This window comes from Emys orbicularis, chromosome 18 (assembly GCF_028017835.1).
Source record: "Emys orbicularis isolate rEmyOrb1 chromosome 18, rEmyOrb1.hap1, whole genome shotgun sequence".
NCBI classification, from domain to species: domain Eukaryota; kingdom Metazoa; phylum Chordata; order Testudines; family Emydidae; genus Emys; species Emys orbicularis.
Window position 1 is genome coordinate 10,853,517 of NC_088700.1, and position 24,544 is coordinate 10,878,060.

The 24,544-nt window shown below is 39.9% G+C and overlaps 1 protein-coding gene across 2 annotated transcripts in view; it reads left to right on the forward strand.

Annotated features, from left to right (window-relative positions):
- MED27 (mediator complex subunit 27) overlaps positions 1 to 24,544 on the forward strand; it is a 175,970-nt gene that overhangs the window by 148,413 nt on the left and 3,013 nt on the right. For both annotated transcript variants that reach the window (XM_065418779.1, XM_065418780.1), the window contains 2 exons: positions 9,730 to 9,771; positions 23,832 to 23,909. In XM_065418779.1, the coding sequence (XP_065274851.1) occupies positions 9,730 to 9,771; positions 23,832 to 23,909 (120 nt within the window). The remainder of the gene's footprint in view (positions 1 to 9,729; positions 9,772 to 23,831; positions 23,910 to 24,544) is intronic.

Consider the following 24,544-nt stretch of genomic DNA (forward strand, 5'->3'; position numbering starts at 1 on the left):
GCAGTAATGCTCTTTACTTACTGTGTCTGCTGGGAAGGCATGATTATATTAAATTCCATTTCCTTTTCCCTTGCGACAGACGCTGTTGGTAAAGCATTTTAGAGCAGTTTCCTACTGCAACTCCAGTTCTTCTACTCCCATCCTGAACCAAAAAAGAAGAGATGGAGGAATAGAAGAAAATTGAGAGAATTGTGGGGAGATTTCAGACATCATCTTTTATAGAGAGAGAGAGATGAAGAGAGTCAGTACTTAAGATCGCAAAAGGAGTTAGGAAGAAATTTTCCTTATGAGCAGGTTATTTCATAGGTGTCCATTTCATGATGTCTTGCATGTTTCTTGGAAGCATCTGGTATTCATCACTCTGAGAGAGAAAATGGACCAATGGTTTCATCTACTGTGGCAATTCCTATGTTTCTGTCTTTATCATAAACCAAATAGGAAAGAGAAGTTAGAACAATAGTAGTAGTTACATTGTGCTTTATGTTTAAATTGCTGTACAAACATCATTCACTTAATTTCCCCAACATTCCAGTGGGGCAGCTCCAGTAACAGTTTAAGGTGAAATGTGCACAGGAAGTGGCTTGGAGGAAAGGATGGGGAGAGTTTGGACAGAAGAGGCAGCAGAAGTAAGAAGAGCCCCCTCACTGGAGAGCTCCAAGACAGAACTAGGAGGCCAAAACTGGAGGATTAAGTGTGAAGATAGGACCAGGAGATGATTTGAGGCTAGAGGGGAAGGGGGATCAGAAGAGAAACAGGAAGGCAAATGTAGGTGTGTCAGGGGCATGAATAAGTTTTATGTGGTTTTGATCTTTGAGAGGAGCAATGTTACATTAAATGCTGAGGAGTTTGGTATGAGAATGGGGGTAAATATTGATACTTTTAAGGATCAGAGTTTAGGATTTATAGATGCAGTGAGTTTGGTGGATTCTCCTGGACACTGAGCCACACAGGGTTGGCATAATTAGGAACAATTGGTAGTTGCAAAAAAAAAAAAAATTGGGACTAGAATAGCCAGTTTATTTCAGGTCATTATGGAAGTACATTGGCAGAGCTGAGTGAGGAAGCTGCCAAATAGCTAGCTTCTACTCTATCCGAGTGCAGCAAATGCAATTAGTCAATCATTTTTATTCAGATGAGAAAAAAATAACACTGTATTCAAAATGAAGAGGAAAAAATAAATCTAGCAGATGGTCTTAACCTAACATGGGGAGAAATTGGACAATGTTTGTTTTGTGGGTTTTTAAGATTTTTGCATACTGGCAAAGAAATAAGAACCAGTAATTTTCTGAAAAGGTCTGGTTGTATTTGAATTATGAATAAGGCCCTACTTAACTTGCAATATTGCGGAAATTGTGGATTCCGCAATATTAAGCTTCCACCTAAACCTTGACAGCGGGAGTCCTGCCATGTGTGGGGCTGACAACGGGAGTCCCCGCTCTCAGTCCCGGGCTGCCAACAGCAGAAAATCATGGAAAAATAATAATGGACTTTATTACCTCAAATAATAAGATCGTTGTTACTTTTCTGCAATTTTCCATGGCTTGTCCACAACTCAGCTGCAATTTTTTTTTGACAATCTCGCTATTCAAGTAGGGCCCTAATTATGAAGCATTCAAAAGACCTGCCGAACTTGCTTTTGCCAGATTGCAAACAATACGCCGCACACCTTTTTGTTGGATTTTTTGGAAAAAGAATAGATGAGACCTGGCAGTTTTTCCATACAGTAGATGCTGTATTCTGATGGTTGTGCAGTCTCTCCTCTGCTTTACTGCTGGCCCATTACATCCACTGCATAGTGATGCATTTTAATTAGTCTGTAGCCATAGTGGTGGCATTGTGCCTCCCCTAATTTCAAACTTTGACATACTCATAGTGCACTGGAATCCAGTCATGGAAAGTAATTATTAGTAAGGCTAAGATTTTGTCATGGTTATTTTTAGTAAAAGTCACAGACAGGTCACGGGCAATAAAGAAAAATTCACGGAAGCTCATGACCCATCACTGACTTTTACTAAAAATAGCCATGATAAAATGGGAAGGGGCTGTACAGCTGTGGGGTGGCTGGGAGCTCAAGGGCCCCCACCACCCATGGGGGCTCAGAGCTCCAGGGTCCCCAAACCCCGCCGTGGTGCCTGGCAGAGAGCTGCGGGGGGTCCCCCTGCCCCACTGTGGCGGCTCAGAGCTTGGGGGCCTGGTGCCTCAGGCGGTGGGGGTACCTCATAGCTCCCTGCTGCTGCGGGAAGGCGGCGATGGGACCCTGCAGTTCCCAGCTGCCAGGGCTGAAGTCACGGAGGTCTTTGGAAGTCACGGATTCCGTGACTTCTGCGACCTCCGTGACAAAATCGTAGCCTTAATTATTAGTAATGCCATCCAGATTCCTGAAAAAATAAATCCATGCAGCTCATCCTTGAGGGCAGGCTTTCATGAACTGAGCCATTAGTATCCTAATTCTGCTAATAGAAATAAAATTGCATTAAGATTTGTTTAGAGAGACAAGGTGGGTGAGGTAATATCGTTTATTGGAACAACTTCTGTTGGTAAGAGAGACAAGCTTTTGAGCTACACAGAGCTCTTCTTCAGGTTTGTTTGGCATGCTGACAGGCTGCTTTTCTGTAAATACAGAGATGGGGAAGAACCATGACATGGCATATTTGGCGTGGGTATTTAACATTACTGCGCAGCCAAATTCCTAATTCTGCATTAGTTAGACTTACTTAAAGAAACATAAGTGTCTCAGTTGAATTATCATGTTAAGGAACTTGGGTTATGTTAATGCTATGGCTTCATTAATTACCCCATATCAATAAAAAAGGCAGCTTTTAGCCTCCTAGCGTAAGAGAGGAAAAGAAATAGTAGTATCAAAGGAAAGCTTCAAAGACAGCCAGAACTGTCTCTTGGGTAATTTCTGATCCCTGCATTCTTTCCACTTCAAAGCTGGATGTGTGTGTGTTTGGGTGAAAGGGGGGGTTGAATCCGATTTCTCTAATAAGTGTTGGCACCAGCCGTGTTTGATATTAGATGCAGGGAACATTTTGATTTGTTATCGCCTTTGAAATTGTTCAGACGACCTTCAGAAAATGGTCTCTTGTTACTTATACTAGGGACGGGTGGGGAGAGTGGGGCACTGGGAAAAAAAAAGCCCCAGTTTAATTCAGATGCAGAGGATGCCCCGAAATTGTGCTTTCAGCAGTTTTTTAGATACAAATGTGTATCTTGATTGAAAGTGAAAAGTTGAAGAATAATAGATCTGTAACAATACATTCTTTAGTACGCCTGCCTTATTCCTCTGTTTTCATGGAGAAAAATAGACAGTCATTTAAGATGCCTGCATGTGTTTTGAGGGTTTTTTAAACTTGGATAACATCAGGTCTATAAGACATTAATTACTTTTGCTGCTTTTGAGTATTCATGCCAAATAATGAACATGCTGCATTTGGATGAATTCAACAGGTACAGAATCTAAAATAGAAATTTTTAAAAATTTTGAATTAAACTGCAGAGGATCATATATTTGGCTTGGAGAATGATCATCACTGGAGATTAAAACTGAGTAACTAATATGCTTTCCAATTATAACACAAGATTTGCAATCAATCAACCAACCAACCAACATTCAGTTAGATGAAAATAGCTAGAAAACAAACTCTAAATTAATTTTCTGTGTGTCTTAAATTGTAGAATTAGCTTTACAAGCATGCGTATTTGTTACTAAAATGTAAGACTGCCTTTCCCTATTCTGTGTTGCCTCTCTCCAGTTATACAAAAGGGAGTTGCTAAGGTCATCTTTCTCACACACATTCCCCACTCCCCTACCACCACCAAATCAAGTTAGTTTTACATCCTGACCTTGAACGTCCTTTATGACTCTCTCTCTAGTTCTTCTTTCTTGTATGTCATCATGTCACCCACTGCTCTGTCAGTAATGCTAGCCTTGCCTGCCTAGTTGTCCAGTTCTCCTGCAACTGACTCCATGCCAACTCTCAAGCATGAAACACACTTCTTGAGCTGATCCATAAGGTCACTCTACCTTCTCCTCCCTCCAAATCCCTCCACAAGATCCACTTCTGCTGTGACATCTACAAGAAGTAGGCCAGTTAACCATGTCTAGGTCTGGGGCCAAAAAATCCAAACAATACTCTTAAATGATTGGGAACTATTAACTTAGATACATTGCTAACCTCTGTAACCATGTGAACTTATTAGTATTGCCCTCAACTTCTCTTCCTTTCCCCATTTCAATCCCCTTCTCTTTTGTCACACTTGGGGTATGTCTACACTGCAATCACAGGGTGTGATTACAGCTCATGTGGATATAGCTGATCTACCTTTAATCTAGCTAACTCAGGTACCAGCTTAGTGAAGCTGTGGCAGTGTGCAATTCAGCGAGGGCTGGACAAGGCTGCCGGGAACCCTGGTTAAATTACTCAGGCAGCTAGCACACACTTAAGCGCACTCTCCTATAGCATCAGTACCTGAGCTACTTACATTAAAACTAGCTCAGATAGATGCACACAAACTGCAATCTCATTCCACGATTGCACTGTAGACCAGGGTTTCTCAGGACAAATTTTTTTGGTGGCCTCAGAGTGTGGCCACCAACTCCTGCTGGTGGCCACTGTCTCTCACTTTTTCCTAAAATACTTGATTAGCTTTAGGAAAACCAAATAAATATGCACATATACATGTCCAAATCATTGTAATTTATTTATTGCTGGCAAGTAAGTCTGTTGTGAAAAGCGATATTAACAAACATACAAGTATCACTTTTCACAGCAGACTTAATCAGCCCTGGCAAGCCTGGGGACAAATTAAGCCCTGGATGGAGGGTTGGGGGAGGCACTGGGGGCCAAGGGAGATGGGGGTGGATGGCAGGAGGCGGCAGTGAGGGTGCTGGAGCCTGAAGCCCTGCGGCCAGAGCCCGAAGCCCCGTGGCCAGAAGACGGGGGGCCAGGGATGAAGCCTGAAGCCATGTCGCCAGAGCCTGGAGCCTGCCACTGCGCAGCCAGAGCCCAGGGCTGAAGCCTGAAGCCCTGCAGCTAGAGCTTGCTGCCCTGCCACCCCAGGACAGAAGCCCAAAATCTGAGCCCCAGCATCCCTGGGAAGGTGGGGAATGTACTGGCTGCCTGCTCCTACAGCGTTGTGCCTCAGGTGACTCCAGAGGGGGCCAGGGCCCAACCTCTGCTGCTGGCCCCAGCATCCAGGAGCAACAGGGAGTGGGCTCTTCTTTGCCCTCCCCCCATCACAGCCCAGGAGCCTGTGGCCGCATTTGAGAAATGCTGCCATAGACCTACCCTCACTCATTGTGACTTGTTTCAATTTAGTTTGTAACCTCTGTGGAGCAGGGACCATGCCTTTCTAAGGAGTTCTGATCATTATTGGAACCTTTGGGTATTACCATAACAGAAAAAAAAATCAAAATAATTGTATAGCTATACTTTATTTTAAAGAAGGAGGTTGGTTGACCAAACAAAACTAACCCTGTTTATATGTAAGGATGCAAACTTTAGCAGAACTTAGTAAATAGGATCTGTTCCTAATTTGTTGCCAAACACTTCGATTGTCTGATTTCTCCTTTGTGTAAAAAAAACCTGTTAAAATGTATAAACAATAATATAATTAATGATAAAAATAACTCCAATGCAGTGTTAACATTATGCATTTAAGCCCAAGCGTAAATCTTTGCAGGATTGGGGCTGTAGGTTGGTAGTTCTTTGGGCAGGTATCACGTCTACCTCTGTACAGGGCTCCAGTCCTATTTGGCCATCTAGGTACTATCCAAGAGAACTAATAATCAGGGCCCTGTGTACTTCATGGCACAATGGAACCAAAAATTATAGCTACCCTTAAATTCCACAGCAATATTAGTTTATTCTACTGCCATTAAATACCCTGAATTCCCATCCTCCACCCATATACACTCAAACACATCTCTGGCTCATAGCTGAAAAAAACTCATTGATCTAAAATTCTTCATTTTAGACCGTGCTTATTTTTCCTGATGGGTTTTTCCTTACTCTCTTCAGGTGTCCTGGCTCCATTTCTTGGCTCCCATAATGCCAAATAATCCAGCTCAGAACCTCATTCGTCCTCAAGAGTGGGGAGCTTTTAGCTGGCTTCAGCAGTTTCACCTTCCCAGCTCACTGGGTTTTAGCTGGTATGCTATTGTCCATGCAACAGCCCAAACTTTTGGCTCCTTCCACTTCCTGGCTACAAGCTGGACATGCCCACTCTGATACCTGTTACTCTCTGCTGCCTGGCTCCATGGAAGAGCATGCACTTTAATCCAGTTAATTCTCCGTCATGGGGAAAGTTGGACACAGCTGCATGTAGGTCCCAGAAGGGCAGGAAGCCAGAAGACAAAATGTTGGGCACATAGCTACATCAAAACAGCAAATTCTGTGGCAGAAATGCTGAATTCCATAGTATTTGGGGAAAATGCCAATTTCTGTGGCTGCAGAATCAGGGAGTCCACAGGGCTGTGACAGAAGTGAATGGATCAGGCCACACAGCTATTGTTTCAAATACACCTCTACCTCGATATAACGCTGTCCTCGGGAGCCAAAAAATCTTACCGCGTTATAGGTGAAACCACGTTATATTGAACTTGCTTTGATCCACCGGAGTGTGCAGCCCTGCCCCCCCCGGAGCACTGCTTTACCATGTTATATCCGAATTCGTGTTATATCGGGTCGCATTATATCGAGGTAGAGGTGTACTGCACAGACTCCCTGCAGCATTTTACTTTTGATTCATCTTCTTGATGTTTTCTACCCACCCATAAAGGTTAGAAATGATTTTTTTCAAATGAAAGCGAAGTATCTCTGCAGCACAATTCTTCAGTAAGTGTGATTTCCATGATAAGATTTGCAGATGAGAAATTATGACTATAAGAGGCCCTTTAGTAATAGGAAATAAGCTGGAGGTCAGGAAAGGAGGAAGGAAGTTGCCATCTTTGCTATCTCCACCGAGACAGTATATTCTGAAGGCTGTGTTAAAATTGCACTAGCATATCAGTTGTGCTTGTGTAAATGTGTGAATCAGTCCCTTGTTTGAGAAGTGCAACCTTAACTCCTATTTGTTTGGTGTTTTTAGCTCCTATATTCTTGAAAAGTAAAATATATTGAAATCACAGATAGGTTCAGTACCCACAACCTTAAATCTAGCTTAACCAAAAAAAAAAAAACCCCACCTGTTTGGAATTCTAAGTACAGTATACAGGGGGTATTTTATTTGGTTCCTGTAGACCAGTGCTCTAGCTTAATTCAGCTAAATGTGTTCTGTATCAGTTGTTGCTGAATCACTTACTCGTGGACACAGGACCCGCAAAAGATTAGAAGAAATGCCCTTGTTATAGAGACAGGCTGAAGCTGATAAATATTCACATAGATCAGCACAATCTCCTACAAATGAATTTAGGAGATCTTGCTGGCTCTAAGGTTGCACATTGGTTCAACAGGACTCATTTATAAGATTTCATAGTACAGCTTTAATAAAATGAAACTTAAACACCGTATGCCTTATTCATTGCAAAACAAGGACTATTTTTTTTCATTAGATCCCTTCTTAGATGTGTGTGAAGGTTGGGGCAGAAGTGTCTAATGGCCAAAACAGTACAAAGTCAGGACTCCTGGAAAGCTGTTGCAGCTCTGTGAACTTGAGCAAGTCACTTAACCTCTTTGTGCTTCAGTTTCCCCACTTGTAAAATGGGAATAATATATACCCACTTCATAGGAGAATTCTAGAAGATAACAGTTTTTTGTTTGTTTGTTTTTTAAGGCTGGAAGGGACCATTATGACTGTCTCATCTTAAGCATGATGCAGGCCATAGACCATCACCCTTTAATTCCCATATCAAACTTTTGTTTGAGCTTAAGCATAACTTGTAAGCCCTGCTTACATGAGTAGTCTTTAAATACATGGTCAGAATATTAAAGACACCGAGTCACTCAGATACTACAGTAATTGGCTCATATAATACCTTAGTCATGTGCCTACTGCAAGTAAAGCACTTTGAGGTATCTACTGATTAATGGTGACGTAGAAATGCAAAATAATCTTATAGAACAGATATATATTTTTTAAAGTGTGGACCTTATTGTATAAAATCCTTCTGGTTCAAATGGTGTATAAACCACCCTTGACTACTGAAAACCTCTAGGCATTTTAACAGTGTGCACATGTGAAATGGGTTTTGTTGTGCTGAGAATCTACAATGGTCTGTCTCGTGTGTGTGTGTGTGTGTGTGTGTGTGTATATATATATATATATATATATATATATATATATATATATATACACACACACACATAATCAAATGTCTCTCCTTTTATTCCTCTTATTGTAAAATTAGCTCAGAAATGCTGGGTCATGAAACTGAGATAATAGAAAACATTATTTATGTGGAAAATACCACTTCCCATTTTAGGAAACGGCATTATGAATATCTCAGCTGTCAGATTGAGCACATAGTGGTTAAAACCAAGTTAGAACAGCATTGTTAGTAGACACCACCTCTTTTTCTTGTTCTTATCCCACAGGATCCTGCAGCCCTTATGTGTATATGTGTATATAACTAAAGCCACACAACTGTTATTGAAGTCAGAGGCAGTATAATATTTCAAAGGAAACTGCTTTTAATATTTATTAGGTGGCCTAGCACCAAAGCACTCGAGGTTCCATACTACCATATTAAAACTACAATAAAATATACCATAACTCATTTCATTAATTGTGTCTGTATGTGAAATGTCTGTAGTTGAATACTAAAGGGTAACAGTGGAATTTCACAGATGACAAGTTTTCTTGTGTTAAATCCTTAGTGCCAGGGTTTCAAATATATCTTCAGCATGACCCACACAAAACTTGACTTCCTTTATTAATATCAGCTGATATCCCCTTCACTTCAATTAATAGTGATAAATGTGTCAATTTTATGTGCCAGCCCATCTAGTTTTAGTAATGGGAAATCCCCAACAACTGGCTGAAGACTGTACATCTTATTAATTTTTTTGGCCAGAATCTAGCTTGCATTCCATCCCTTTTGGATCACTTGGACATAGGGGCATGACAGCTGTGACCAGAATTGCTCCACTTCAGTGGCACAAAAGGGATAGGATGCAAAGTAAAATTTGGCCTTGTGTCTAACCAGGTGTCAAATTCTAAAACTGTTTTTGGGATTTCCCATTACAAAATATAGATGCCCCTGGCGCTTTTTAAATATAAATAAGAGATCTCTACAGATATATATATATATATATATATATATATATATATATATATATATATATATATATATATATATACAAATAAATATTGGAAGTCTTTACTGGCCCTCCATCTAGCCATTATCAGTTGGTAATTTCCTTTAGGCAATTTAAGTGGCTCTTGGCAGATTAAAAAGAGGGCAGCAGAGTGGCTTTATAGTCGTGTTTTGTGGAGCAATTAACTCAGTAGCATAAAGTCAATTTAACCTAGTAAAGTCCAGTGAGTGAATGCAAGAGAAAAATCCTAAAACATTCTGTTGAGGTTGAGCAATCCCCATCAGCCTGCACACTGGAAACCAAGGTAATGTTAAGAAACAAATATGCTCCTCTGTCTCTTCGTTTAGACTGCTTATTTCTGGTAATGGGGATTATAGATTTTTCAAGACAAATATTAGTCTAATAAAGTGTTCTTATGAATCCATGTGTGGTAATATATAACTTTTTTTTTTTTTTTTTCTGACTACAGGTTGACATATGGTCCAAATCCAACTATCAGGTTTTTCAGAAGGTAAGTCCCACAACATTTACTTTCTACCCAATGCCTATAAAAGAAATGTGGATTCTGTGTCTTGCAGAACTTCTTGTTTTTGAATAGACAAACACTTTGCAAAAACAATTAGGTCTTGTGTTATTTGTCAGCCATCTTTAATGTGATTATAAAACTTCCATCACGGCTTGCAAAGAACAAAATATAATCTCCAATGACTGAAGATAGTCAGTAGGACAAAAATAGGATATGCTTTTTTGTTTTTCAGAGATTACTTTACACTTATATCCTGGCATATCTCTGACCCTAGCCAAGGCAATCGGGGCCCAAACTATGGGACTTTCTCCTCTCTAGCCTGAGAAATCATTTTCACTTACTGACTTTTGAGCTTTAGTTTGATTAATTCTTTCTAAGTAGTTTTAAGTCTAAAAATCTATTCTTTTACTTTTCTCAGTTTAAAGGAAAAAGTGCACCCTCTATAGGGAGGCAAGTCAACAGCATCTTTTCCAAACTGCTCTGAAACAAATTCCACACAAACCTCAAGAGGAGGAATAATTTTAATAAGTCAGTCAGACTTGGGCACTTCTAAAAATTTTACCTTAAAGCTAACTATTGGACCTGCTTGTCCTCTCATGCTCCTGTAAACCAAAGTAATTCCACTGAAATCAGGGGCATTCCACGAATGTGAGAATGGTATGAGACAAAAATAAGCCCATTAAGTATAAACCTGCCAAGAGTTTAAAGACACTTTTAGACATTGTGCTTTTTTTTCAAGGCAAGTGAAATAAAATTTCTCTATGAAAACCTTTGGCCAAAATGTTGCAAGTTCAAACTGAACTGGCTTTAAATTCCAATGTCATTACATTTAAACCACAGTTCAAGGAATTTAAGGCTCACGCTACTTTATTCCTTTCATCTACTTCTGTAGTTTATGTAACAACTATGGGTCAGGGACTCTAAAGGGCATAAAAGCAGGGGTCAAAACTAAAGATATAACACCTGTATTTGGGCATAAATGTTTCCAAGAATCCAAACTCACTCCAGGATTTCATGTGCAGTCAAAAGAAAAACAGTTTTGACCTATGATATTAACCTGCGAAGGATCAGAGCTTTGGGGGAGGTATGTAGCAGTCCCTCCCTGCCTAGTATTAAGGCAGAAAGAATGCCACTGTGGTTCTTTCTTTACTCTAGAGACAGGTAAAGAATTCTTTAACCTGTTAATTCTTCTCTGTCCACAAAACTATTTTCTTTCCTATGTCAGGTAGAGAAGAATGCAGTGGAAAGTAATTTACTGCAGAATTAATCTTAATAAACCTTTATCAATGATGCTTTGAAGTAATTATTGCAATGGAACAGGTTTAGGTTTTTGTAATTAAGTATGTCTTCTGAAATTCTCCATATGTGTTTTACATTATGATCTCATGAGAGAGAGGCTGCATCTTCCTATATGTTTGTACAGTGCCTACCACATGGTGGGCATAAATGTATTGCAAATCATCATAATAGGCATTCCTTAGATGTTTTAGTTTAGAATATATTTTTAAAAGGGACCAACCAACATACTTAGTAATAGTTCTCACCTTAGTGCAATCAGTTTGACAAGTGGGTAGAAGTATCAGCTACCCATTCTAAACTGTAAATATAATTGGTAAAAAGATGAGGAATTCTTTTACAGTGTATGTCACCAGTGGCTGCATAATAGTTAGTAAAGCAAGTTGGTCTCAGTACAGTTCCTACTTGTCAAGAATCCACATAATAGCCACCATCACACTGGATGCTAGTTGGCCCTATAATTTTACCTAACTTCTAACTAAGATATTTATAGGGCAATAATCAGAGTAGTATCTAGGTGCAAAATGACCATAAAAAATAAGTTTGGCAGTCTCAGTTCAATCCAGAAGTTTAAGCACGTACTAGGTGGTGGCCCGTCAGGTCAGAAGTGAGATAGTTTGGTGAGAAAGTATGGGAGAAGCCTGTACTTCCTTTGCCCACAAACCCCTCTCCAGTGGGTAATGGGAAGTCTTTGTTCTCTAGCACTGTCATTGCAGCACATTTAACTCACTAAATTTTCTTTTAAAATATTAAGTTAATTAAATTCAATAAAATATGTCAAGTGCTGGTTTGAATACATATCAGTAGTGAAAAGAAACTTTAACCATCTCATATCTATCTAGTGGCTGTATAGGAAATAAGTTATTGGTCTCTCTGCCCAGCTCTCAAAGCACAAGTGCACATCATATACACAAACCCACCAAAATTGACATATAAATCCACACCTTTAATACTGCGTGCAGTTCTGGTCTCCCCATCTCAAAAAAGATATATTAGAATTGGAAAGGGTACAGAGAAGGGCAACAAAAATGATTAAGGGTATGGAACAGTTTCCCTATGAGGAGAGCTTAAATACTGGGATTTTTCAGCTTGGAAAAGAGACAACTAAGGAGGGATATGTTGGAGGTCTATAAAATCATGAATGGTGTGGAGAAAGTGAATAAGGAAGTGTTATTTACTGCTTCACATAACACAAGAATCATGGGTCACCCAATTAAATTAATAGGAAGCAGGTTTAAAATATACAAAAGGAAGTGCTTCTTCACACAACACACAGTTAACCTGTGGAACTTGTTGTAAGGCCAAAAATATAACTGGATTCAAGAAAGAATTAGATAAGTTCCTGGAGGACAGGTCCATCAATGGCTATTAGCCAAGATGGTCAGGGATGCAACCCCATGCTCTGGATGTCCCTAGTCTCTGACTGCCAGAAGCTGGGAGTGGATAACAAGGATGGATCACTCACTGATTGCTTGTTCTGCTCATTCCCTCTGAGGCATCTGGCATTGGCCACTATCGGAAGAGAGGATACTCAGCTAGATGGACCATTGGTCTGATGCAGTATGGCTGTTCTTATGTTCATTTTTCATTGCAAATAATCTACAACTTTTCATTCATAATTGAAATAGAATTAAATTATCTGAACATTAAATTACTATTTATCATTCCTATCCAGGAAAACTAATCAAATAATATAAAACGGATTAGTTTAAAATAAGAAGCACATGGTTGCTGGAGGGAGGAAGTGTTGTCTAATGGCTTGAGCAAGGGTCTGTTACGCAGGGGTTTTTGAGTTCTGTTCCCAGCTTTGTCACTAACTCACTGCGCTACCTTGAGTAATCACTTAACCTCTCTGTGGATCAGTTTCCCTATGTTTAAAATAGGGATTATACTTTCCTACCTCACAGGAGCTCTGAATCTTGGTTGCGTTGCTTTGACTTCCTTGGATGAAAAGCATTATAGAAATGCAAGATATTATTTGTTCCTGAGAAGCAGTAGCAGAGCCTATAACTGTGCACTAATAGGGAAATAAGTTAAAACTAGGACCTATGAAAAATATAGTCAACATTTCTAAACAGCTGGTGGAAAATGCTGTGATTCTGCATAATCAGCTCTTATTGTGATTTTGCTTTTTTATTCTCCGTTGAAGTTATGCTCCCATCAGATTCTTTTTAATACACCTCTACCTCGATATAACGCTGTCTTCGGGAGCCAAAAAATCTTACCGCGTTATAGGTGAAACTGCGTTATATCGAACTTGCTTTGATCCGCCGGAGTGCGCAGCCCCGCCCCCCTAGAGCACTGCTTTACCACGTTATATCAGAATTCGTGTTATATCGGGTCGCGTTATATTGGGGTAGAGGTGTACATTGAAATAATGATATAGCAGCATGAGCTAAAGGGTATCAGATAAAGTAGTGTTGGAGAAACGATTTTACTGTGGCACTCCTAAGTCTCCAGAATAAATGTTTTCCCACCATTTTTTTGAATTTCTCTCTACCTGTTTACCCATGTCACAACATATCTGTATGTCTATGAAATCTTTCTCTCTGTGCAATCAGTGTTGACCCTTTGTGGAAATAGCTCTGTTTTCACCTTCTCAGAAGAGCAACAATGACTTCCACCAAGGAGGCTGGGAAGCCCTTTCACTGTGTCTGTTTCCTTTAACACCGCAGAATCCATCATTCCTTTGAAGGGCAAAGGACATTTATTTTTAAAAAGCTGGACGTAGTTCCCAAACTCTCTTCAATGACAATATAACAACATCTGGAGCTCACAAGATATCTGCTCATGGAAGCTGCAAACCCTGTCAAATTCTCACAGGACTGCAACATGACTTTCTAGGTTAAGGACCAAAGACCTGTGATCCTTTATCCAACCCTGTCAAATGAAGCTAAATTTGTCCTGACTTTTGTTTGCAACCGTTGGCTGTGTCAGCAAGCCTTTTCTCTCCTCCTTATTAGACAGGATACCCATGTGTGTATAATACCAAGGGGGAGAACTCCCAGTGGGCCCATTACTGCTAAAATGTACAGTCATTTACTAAGGTTCCCTGGAGACTTCTTGAACTTCATCCTGGGGTGAATAAGCTTTCATAGCCACCGAATCTACCAGCAGGGTTAGTCTCAGAGAATGGAACTTAAAAATAAGGGGGGGATATTTGAAAGGGCAAAACCACAAACAATAAAGAAAAGGTTTGTGTTTCCATATTTTTCTGACATTTAAACTCGGCAGGTGCGGTGACTGTTTTGATATTTAACCTCCCTATTTTAACACCTCACATGTCTTCATTCAGTAACCTAAGAGGAGGAATAAGACAAGAAATTTAGAAATATTTACTGTGTTTAAATTTTGCTGTGAAATCTGAAAAATAGAGGTGAGGGGTGTGGAATGCCAAGTAGCTGAACTGAAGGAAAATATTGTAGTGACTGGAGCAAGCTTCATAGCTTCTCATTCAGAGGGAAAGTAGAAGAAGAAAGGACAGTATAGTTCAGGGGTGGCCAGCCTGAGAAGGAGCCAGCATTTACCAATGTACATTGCCAAAGAGCCACAGTAATATGTCAGCAGCCCCCCATCAGCTCCCCCCCTCTGCTCCCAGTGCCTCCCACCCACTGGCAGCCCCACCGATCAGCGCCTCCCCGCACCTCCCAATCAGCTGTTCCGTGGCGTGCAGGAGGCTGGGAGGGGGAGGAGCGAGGGCAGGGCAGGCTCAGGGGAGGGAGTGGGAAAGGGTGGAGTGGGGGTAGGGCCTGTGGCAGAGCCAGGGGTTGAGCAGTGAGCACCCCCCGGCACATTGGAAAGTTGGCGCCTGTAGCTCCAGCCCCGGAGTCGGTGCCTATACAGGGAGCCGCATATTAACTTCTGAAGAGCCGCACGTGGCTCCAGAGTCACAGGTTGGCCACCCCTGGTATAGTTGTTTCTGTTGTAGTGTAGTGAATGAAACGCTCTACCAGTGGCTAACTTCTGCCCTTAACTATTAGTTGAGCCCTTCAGTAACAAGATATAGTTTCTCTGTCTAATGTAATTTATTCCTTCTCTTCCCCTCTCCCCCACCCCCCAATTAGCTATGTGATCCATAGGCACCACGTAAACTCACATGTATTCCTGCCAATTCAGTCTTGACCTACAGCACACCTGGTAGCCTAATAGTGGATTACCCCTAAACAGAGATTCACAGTAGTCAGATTTCAGAGTAGCAGCCGTGTTAGTCTGTATCCGCAAAAATAACAGGAGTACTTGTGGCACCTTAGAGACTAACGAATTTATTAGAGCATAAGCTTTCGTGGGCTACAACCCACTTCTTCGGATGCGCATCCGAAGAAGTGGGTTGTAGCCCACGAAAGCTTATGCTCTAATAAATTCGTTAGTCTCTAAGGTGCCACAAGTACTCCTGTTATTTTTACAGTAGTCAGACTGCAAGTTGGTTGTATGATGGTTTCACATGTACAGCTGTGACTAAACAATCCTTTAGATTTCTTCTTTGAGATCCTACCTACATTTGAACCCAAGCTTTCAAGAGATTTAAAAGATAGTTGGCGAAACCAGCAAACAAGCTAGTTCCAGTATTTTCTGGCTAATTGTTAAACAGTTGCTTAGCTTTTTCCTTTGTGTAGTTAGTCATGATCTTTAAAATTCCTAGAGGTAGGAGGACATTATGGATGATAAAATAGAGCGTGTAGACCTGAATGCATATGTACATGTTTTATGAGGTGAATCATGCTTCTATCTTTTATTCAACAAGCTGTTTGTAATGTAAGGAAATGATCACAGTCTAAAAATTACAGTGTACAAAATCCTGCAAGAACAAGACAAGCAAGATGCAACCACAGGAGAACTGAACATATGAAATAAAACATGCCTTCCACAAACAGAGTGCTTTGAGTAGTCATATATATCCTAGTGTTCGGGGTTCTATTTCTACAAATTTTCAAATGCTAGTTTCTTTCAGGGAGGAGAAACAGTAGTACATCATTGACGGTGCCTGATGCTATTTGCATTTCTTGCTGTGCATCCGGGTCTTTGTCTAAGAGGTTTGCAGTCCCACACTAATGAAGTTCAGGGCACAATTGTCACCGTTACAAGGACACACAAGTGTTGTAATGTATGAAGATGTATTCTTGTCAATAATATCTGAATAAAACAATGTGTGGGATGAATGCATGCATGAGCTGAATACTGGACTACTGATGATGCCTGCTCAAAGAGAGGAGATGGACTGTTCGAGGGTCACCTGGCTGATTGCTTATTTGCATGATCAGTACTTGGTTGTATTTAAGTAGCTGGTTAAACAATGATTAAATGTCTGATCAAGTCCAAATAAGAAAACCAAGCAGATTAAATATTTCTGGTTTTCAGAGGTTTTGGACACAGCCACCAAACCCTACCCTCAGGAAAACTCCTTATCCTTCCATACTGTATTGAGGAAGCAGTTACTTAAGAAACGTCAATCATTTGTTATGTTTTTCTTATTGAGAGCTGCCTACACACCATCTCTCATTCTTTCCTGGATTTCTCTGAGCCTCAAGGCTCTGTGGTTCCATGATGAAGTGGTCTTTCTCTGCTCCAAGCTCAATATTTCCAGGCGTATTTCTTACGGAGCATATGCATGTGAGCTCTGTCAAAACCTGAGTTGCTAAGAATACAAGCTTATTAGGGCTGTCAATTAATCGCAGTTAACTCAAGCAATTAACTCTAAACAAATTAACTCGATTTAAAAAAATTAATCATGATTAATTGCAGTTTTAATCACCCTGTTAAACAATAATAGAATACCAATTTAAATTTATTATAAATATTTTGGATGTTTTTCTGCATTTTCAAATATATTGATTTCAATAACAACACAGAATACAATGTGTACAGTGCTCACTTTATATTATTTTTGATGGAAAATATTTGCACTGTAAAAAAGATAAACAAAAGAAATAGTATTTTGCAATTTACCTCATACAAGTACTGTAGTGCAATCTCTTTATCGTGAAAGTGCAACTTTCAAATGTAGGTTTTTGTTGTTGTTACATAACTGCACTCAAAAACAAAACACTTTTGTAGCCAGTGTTGCAAGGTATTTATGTGCCAGATACGCTAAACATTTGTATGCCCCTTCATTCTTCGGCCACCATTTTAGAGGACATCCTTCCATGCTGATGATGCTCATTAAAAAAAATAATTAATTACATTTGTGACTGAACTCCTTGGGGGAGAATTGTATGTCTCCTGCACCGTAGCTTTACCCACATTCTTCCATATATTTCGTGTTATGGCAGTCTCGGATGATGACCCAGCATATGTTGTTTGATTTAAGAACACTTTCACTGCAGATTTGATAAAACACAAAGAAGGTACCAATGTGAGATTTCTAAAGATGGCAGCTGCATTCGACCCAAGGTTTAAGAATCTGAAGTGGCTTCCAAAATCTCAGAGGGATGAGATGTGGAGCATGCTTTCAGAAGTCTTAAAAGAGCAACACTCCGATGCAGAAACTACAGCACCTGAACCACCAAAAAAGAAAATCAACCTTCTGCTGGTGGCATCTGACTCAGATGATGAAAGTGAACATGGGTCGGTCCACACTGCTTTGCATCATTATCGAGCAGAAGCTGTCATCAGCCTGGAAGCATGTCCTCTGGAATGGTGGTTGAAGCATGAAGAGACATATGAATGTTTAGCACATCTGGCACGTAAATACCTTGCGACGCCGGCTACAACAGAGTCATGCGAATGCCTCTTCTCACTTTCAGGTGACATTGGGCTTGTCTACACTTACATTTTATAGCGCTCTAACTTGCTGGCTCAGGGGGGTGAAAAATCACCCCCCTGAGCGCAGCAAGCCTGAGCGCATTAAAGCGCTAGTGTAGACAGGCTCCGAGCACTGGGAGCTGTGCTCCCAGTGCTTGGAGCTAATCCCCTCGTGGAGGTGGATTACCAGGAACGCTGGGAGAGCTCTCTCCCAGCGCTCAGGCGCGACCACACTCGCACTTCAAAGCGCTGCCGCAGGAGAGTTCCCGCGGCAGCGCTTTGAAGTTTCCAGTGTAGACATACCATTGTAAATAAGAAGCGGGAAGCGGTATCTCCTGCAAATGTAAACAAACTTGTTTGTCTGAGCAATTGGCTGAACAAGAAGTAGGACTGAATGGACTTATAGGCTCTAAAGTTTTACATTGTTTTGGTTTTGAGTGCAGTTATATAAAATATAATAATGAATTCTACATTTGCAAGTTGCACTTTCACGATAAGGAGATTGAATTACAGTACTTGTATGAGGTGAATTGCAAAATACTATTTCTTTTGTTTCTTTTTTACAGTGCAAATATTTGTAATAAAAAATAATATAAAGTGAGCACTGTAAAATTTTTGTATTCTGTGTTGTAATTGAAATCAATATATTTGAAAATGTAGAAAACATCCAAAATATTTAAATAAATAGTATTCTCTTGTTTAACAGTGCGATTAAAACTGTGATTAATCACGATTGTTTTTTAATCTCACAATTAATCATGATTTTTAAAAATCATTTGACAGCCCTAAAGCTTATGTATGAATACATTATTTCTTCTTTGCTGTGTTTTGTGACCTCACCAAAGTGCTTTTGCTCCCCTATTTTATGGGATTCTCAGGCTTTTTCCTGAAAGGGAAATTGAGAAGATAGGAGCTGTTTGCCTCTCATTCATCTCCAAGTATTCTTCTTTACTCTTTTCAATAAGAGCAAAGGGGCATTAAATTATATTGAAAGGCAGCACATTAAAAACTGATAAAAGAATTTTTTTACGCAGGGCATAATAAACCTATGGAACTCATTGCTACTGTATCACATGGAAGACAAGAGCTTAGTAGGATTTTAAAACAATAGGCACTTATATGTATCTTGAGAACATTCACAGATACATTAGATTGGGATGTCAGCCCTTATGTTTGAGGTCATAAAGCAACCTCTAGATTAAAAAATTCTATCCACTATAGGGATTTTACATGCACCTTTGAAACCTCTGTTACTGGCCACTCTGAGACAGGATGCTAGAACAGAGGAACAACTAGTATAAACCAGTATAGCAATTCCTATATTCTAACATCCTATGTTATTAGTTCTTTAAGCCCCTGTCAGCCTCAATAGTAAGAAACCAGACTATTTAATAGGTCCCCTTCATAATAGTGCAAAGTAACACCCCTACCTTTGTGGTTTTTGTCACAATTTTGGAAGCACTCATTTACCCTGACCCACCCATAAACAAGACTGTACTTTTTAAATGAATCTGCAACACTAGAAATTCTGATATTTTGTCATTCCTGGATACTGTCCACCAGGGCCGGCTCCAGGCACCAGCTTACCAAGCAGGTGCTTGGGGCGGCCACTTCGGAGAGGGGCGGCACGTCCAGCTGTTCGGCGGCAATTCGGCGGACAGTCCCTCACTCCTGCTCGGAGCGAAGGACCTCCCGCCGAATTGCCGCTGCAGATCGCGATTGCGGCTTTTTTTTTTTTTTGGTTTGTTTGTTTGTTTGGCTGCTTGGGGCGGCCAAAACCCTGGAGCCGGCCCTGCTGTCCACTTCTGAAAAGTGAAACCTCCAGGAATAATAATATACTACTGCCTTTTATAGTACCATTGAGTGGATAAGAAATTTTGGAGAAAGGCTGAGGATGGGTTGGTTCAGACAAACAGCAAGGCTTTTGTTTGTTGCTATCACTGTGTGTTGATCTCATGAGCTATTTATAACGTTACCAAGCAAACAAGCTGAGCCGTCAGATGCGATAAGGAACTAAGGCGTACCTGCCTTTTCACTGTACTGCTGAGCAGCAATGTGGGCTCAGCATGTAGTTTCTCAGAGTGAACAAATACCCAGACTACTCTACTCACTGGGACCTAATTGTTACTCTTAGAGAAAAAGTATTGAAAATTTCTTTCCCATAAAGTCATGTTAAAGATTAGGTTCACCCAACGGAAGCCTGGTGATCTGCGGTTTGAACTCAGAATGCAGGCATCTCTCTAGACTGGAAGAAAGATAATGCATTCAAGCAGTTTACATTTATAAGCAGTTTTATAAGCAGAAATGAACAAAAAAATGTTAAGTTTGGTGCCAGAGATCAATCTAAATAACTGCTAACAAGAGGGAAAGTGATTCTATTCAAATTTAAACACAATGGTATTTTGATAAACCAAAATCTGCTCATCCAGTCCAGTAGAAATGTAAGTTCATTCAGAAGACAGGACCCAAGAGCATGTTTCTACCAGTCAATTTTTATTGCAACTGGAGTCTTTTTTTTGCTTTGAGGCTCTGCTGTAAAATGTGAATGTGTCTGGTTAAATGATAAATATTTCATTTAGCAAAACTTGTCTTTAACTTCAATAGTGTATCTTGCATTTTATTTGGAAAAACTCACAGGTATTTTCCAGAAAATGAATTGTGACAATTGAAGCTTTTTTGCAAAATTTCTTGGAAGAGGGGAAGAGGTTTTTCTGCAACTCAGAGTAGTTGTCTAATCAGTTTGTGTACTAGCTAGAGGACAACCTAATCAGGAAAAAAGGGGACAGGTGAGGGGAACAGAAATGTTGTAAGATAGTGTAGAGAAGTGATAACTGTAAAAGGGAAGTGAATAAAACAAGTCCTGTATATACAAAATGTCGTTCAACACCCAAAATAAATTATCTTGCAACTCCAACTTGAATGGAAGAAAAAATATCCCCAAAATGAGCTGGTGCATGTGCAATTTACTTTGGTTTGGCATGAAATGATATTTCCATTAGTAAAGCCTTCTGTATTGATCTCTTACCTTCCTTTTTAATTTTTTTTAATCTTGGACAGTTTGCGCTTTGTCTTTTCATCTCTGTTTTGTTTGGTCCCCCACCCACTAGACAATTTGACATTTTTGCATCTCTTTTCTTTGCTCTGTTCAGCATCACAATGTTTGTTGCTACTTTTGTGGGGTGTTATTCCCCCTTTCCTCTTCCCAAAATTTGACACCCACTTTGATCTTTTTAGAAGCATCTTTTTTCTTTATCAGCACTTGCTTATGGTATGAGTCGCCTCCTTTTTGTTCAGAAAACATTATTAGTGTTCCAGCAGTGCTGGGATGGCTTTTATCTCCCTGTGGAATCTCATTAGCTTTACATCACAATAGGAACAGCATATGTGCAGCTATGCCAAAGTAGCCAGTGAATTTGAATTTGTTAACGGCAATATTTCTCTTCAAGCAACTTTTTCCCACATCTTCAATGCTGAGAGAAAACAGCTTTGTTTTTCGGGGGGAAACACTGTTCATTAGAGGTAGAAATATCAATAGAAGGGGAACTGTTACTCATAAATATCTTTAGAACTGCCTGTTTTTTTTAAAGTCTGGTACTGTCCTATAAATCTAAGTGCTATCTTTTAAAAAAAATAGCTAGTAGGATTTGAAGTGTGAAGAGGTTAACATAATCCATGAGATGTAATTAAAGACATGACTGACTGGTTTAAGTTAGGAAGCTGTAAATTACTATTGTTTGTTATTAATAATTAACTATTTTATTGCTAATTATCATTATATTGTGGTAGCTCCCAAAGACCCCAGTTAGGGTCAGGACCTCATTGTGTTCTGCACAGAACACGCTCGTGGGAAAATATAGTCCCTGCCCCAAAGATAATCTTATTCACAGTCAGCAGCAATTTACTCCGTAAGTAGAACCGTTTTAATCAATGGGGCTATTTTCAGAATAATGTATTAAAATTAATGGAGATATCCTATCTCCTAGAACTGGAAGGGACCTTGAAAGGTCATCGAGTCCAGCCCCCTGCCTTCACTAGCAGGACCAAGTACTGATTTTGCCCCAGATCCCTAAGTGGCCCCCTCAAGGATTGAACTCACAACCCTGGGTTTAGCAGGCCAATGCTCAAACCACTGAGCTATCCCTCCCCCCCTATTAGTCTACATGAATAATTGATGGCAGAATCTGGCCCAAAGAAATTAGTATTTTTCATGGTATTAGTTTAAATTCAGTTAAATATGCTTTAAAGTGGGGCTTGATGAAAAATAGGCTACATTGGTCCAACTATCAGTATAGGGAGTTTGAGGCAACCAACTGTACTGTGTGAATTGGAGAGGAGCTTGTCTCTTTCTTGAAAAAACTACAAGAACACAACTAACCACTGGACAATGATATAATTTGATATTCTTATATCCAGGGTGATGCTAGTAAGCACTGTAAGATCATAGTCATAGATTTTTAAGGTCAAGAGGGATCAGTTTGACTTCTTGTATAACATAAGCAGGAGAATTCCACCAATAATTCCTGCATCAGGCCCATAACTGATGGTTGAGCTACAGCATATCTTTTAGAAAGCCCCTCAGTCTTGATGTAAAGACTTCAGTGATTGAGTGTCTACCACAGCCATGGTAAATTGTTCCAATGGTTAAGTACCAGCACTGTCAAACAAAAATTGCATCTTATTTTCAGTCTGAATATGTCTTGCTTCAACTTGCAGCCATTGGCTCTTGTCATGACTTTGTCTGGTAGATTAAAAAGCCCCCTGCTATCAGAAACCTTCTCCCCGTGTAAATTGGTAAGTAGACCGTGAACATATTTGTAGAGTCTTGGTTACAGAGGAGACCAAGAAGAGTGCTAAATCTGTATCGGTTTGATGTAAACAACCTTAAATGGGACTTTAAGAATGATCTTTTCTTTCCTTTTCTGTTAGAAGAGGGTATCCATTTTTCCATGAAAATGTGGTACTATACAGATAAATAATGCTGTCAAATATGAAATCTTTGTGGGGAAGAGTGGAATCATTTTTTAAAATAGTATAAAATAGCTTGACTTTTAAGAGGTCTTTCCCACAAGATTGTCTACCTAGACAATTTACATTTGATATTGGAATTGAAACTTGAAAATAATTTTCCTCATCCAGAAAAGGGAAAATTGTTTGTGTATGAATAAAATTAGTTCTCTGCTTCATCACTGTGGATCTTTTCCTCCATAGAGTAAATCAACATGACTTAAGGGAACATAAAACTTAGGAAAAATGGCAAAAAGGAAATGTAGGCCTATAAAGAAGAGAACACTTAGGATTTTCCTCTGAAGCTGTTTGCTAGTGGTTCAGCTTGTTAATGACTCTGTAGTGCACACTGGGTTTCCTTTGTAGAGCCACAGCCAAGAGGGTATTATTCTACTCTTCTTCACTGTAGAAGGCTAAAATACAAGTTAAGCAAATTCCTTGATGTAGCTCTTGTTTTGAATATTACACTGTTCTTTTCTTGAGATTTCTGCCTATCATAAGTTATATAGAAAACCTCTATAGTGCTTTCCACCTAAGGATCTCAAAGTGCCTTACAAAGGTGGGTCAGTAAACTGAGGCATAGAAAAATTAAGTGACTTGCCCAGTGTCATTCAGTGAGTCATTAGCAGAATTGGGAATAGAACCTATTTCTCCTGGCTTACAGACCCCTTCTTTAAAGACTTAAACCATGTTTCCTCCCTATATTATTAGCTATTACCATGCTATTGCATTTTAAAGGTGCTTTTAGTTTTTAGTGTTTGTGTATGAAAACACTAATTACATTTGTGTCTTAATGAATTCTCTTGTGTAGAGAGCTAAAGAATGGGACTGTGTTTGAGAAAGCCACATAAACATCTTTGTGTTGCTCTCTGAATATCTTGGGTGTCATGTAATTCTTTCTTCACATCTTCCCTTTGAGATATTATGCTGTTTCTATTTAAAGTAACACATCTTTGTCTGAAACAATGAATTAATAAGGAGGTCTTTCCCTTCTGTCTGTGGTACAGGTGACAGATCATGCAACCACTGCTTTATTGCATTACCAGCTGCCCCAGATGCCAGATGTGGTGGTCAGATCCTTCATGGTAAGCTTATTTTAAAAGAAATTCTTCCAGCTGGACTTCAGCCTGGTGAGAGTGAGTGATACCAGGCAGTTTGTTACACAGAGTAATTTCCCATATTTAAAGTGGTTAAAAATAATTATTTACTAAATTCCTCAACTCACAACTGAAGAAGGTAGCCAATGTTATTAGTAATTAATACTCTTTAAAGTAAATAGTGCCGTTCTTAGTACACTGGGATGGATGGTATTCAAAGATTCCTGTATATGCAACTGTATAACTCATTATAGCTCTCAATGTTTGCTTGCTAAATCTTATCTGTGAAGCTGGTCTGGGGTCAGCTCTGAAACTGACATGCAAATGAGGCCAAATTCTCAGTTATGATCTGTCCCCTTTGGACTCCAGCAATGTAAAAGAACTGGATTCTGGCTGTCATTGGCCAGCTGAGAATTCCCATTTGAGGAGAACTCCTAACTGGCGTAAAAGCAGCAGAGCCATGTCTTTACCAACCGTACCTTCTGGCATGGAGTGCACATTGAGAGATGGGAGAGGACATGTTGGTAGGGGGCTGGCTGGCACTCCACTTGGCTACATCAGTCTTCAGCTCATACCTGGTTCCTCAGGGACCACACAACTCTGGCATAATTCTTGCCACGGCT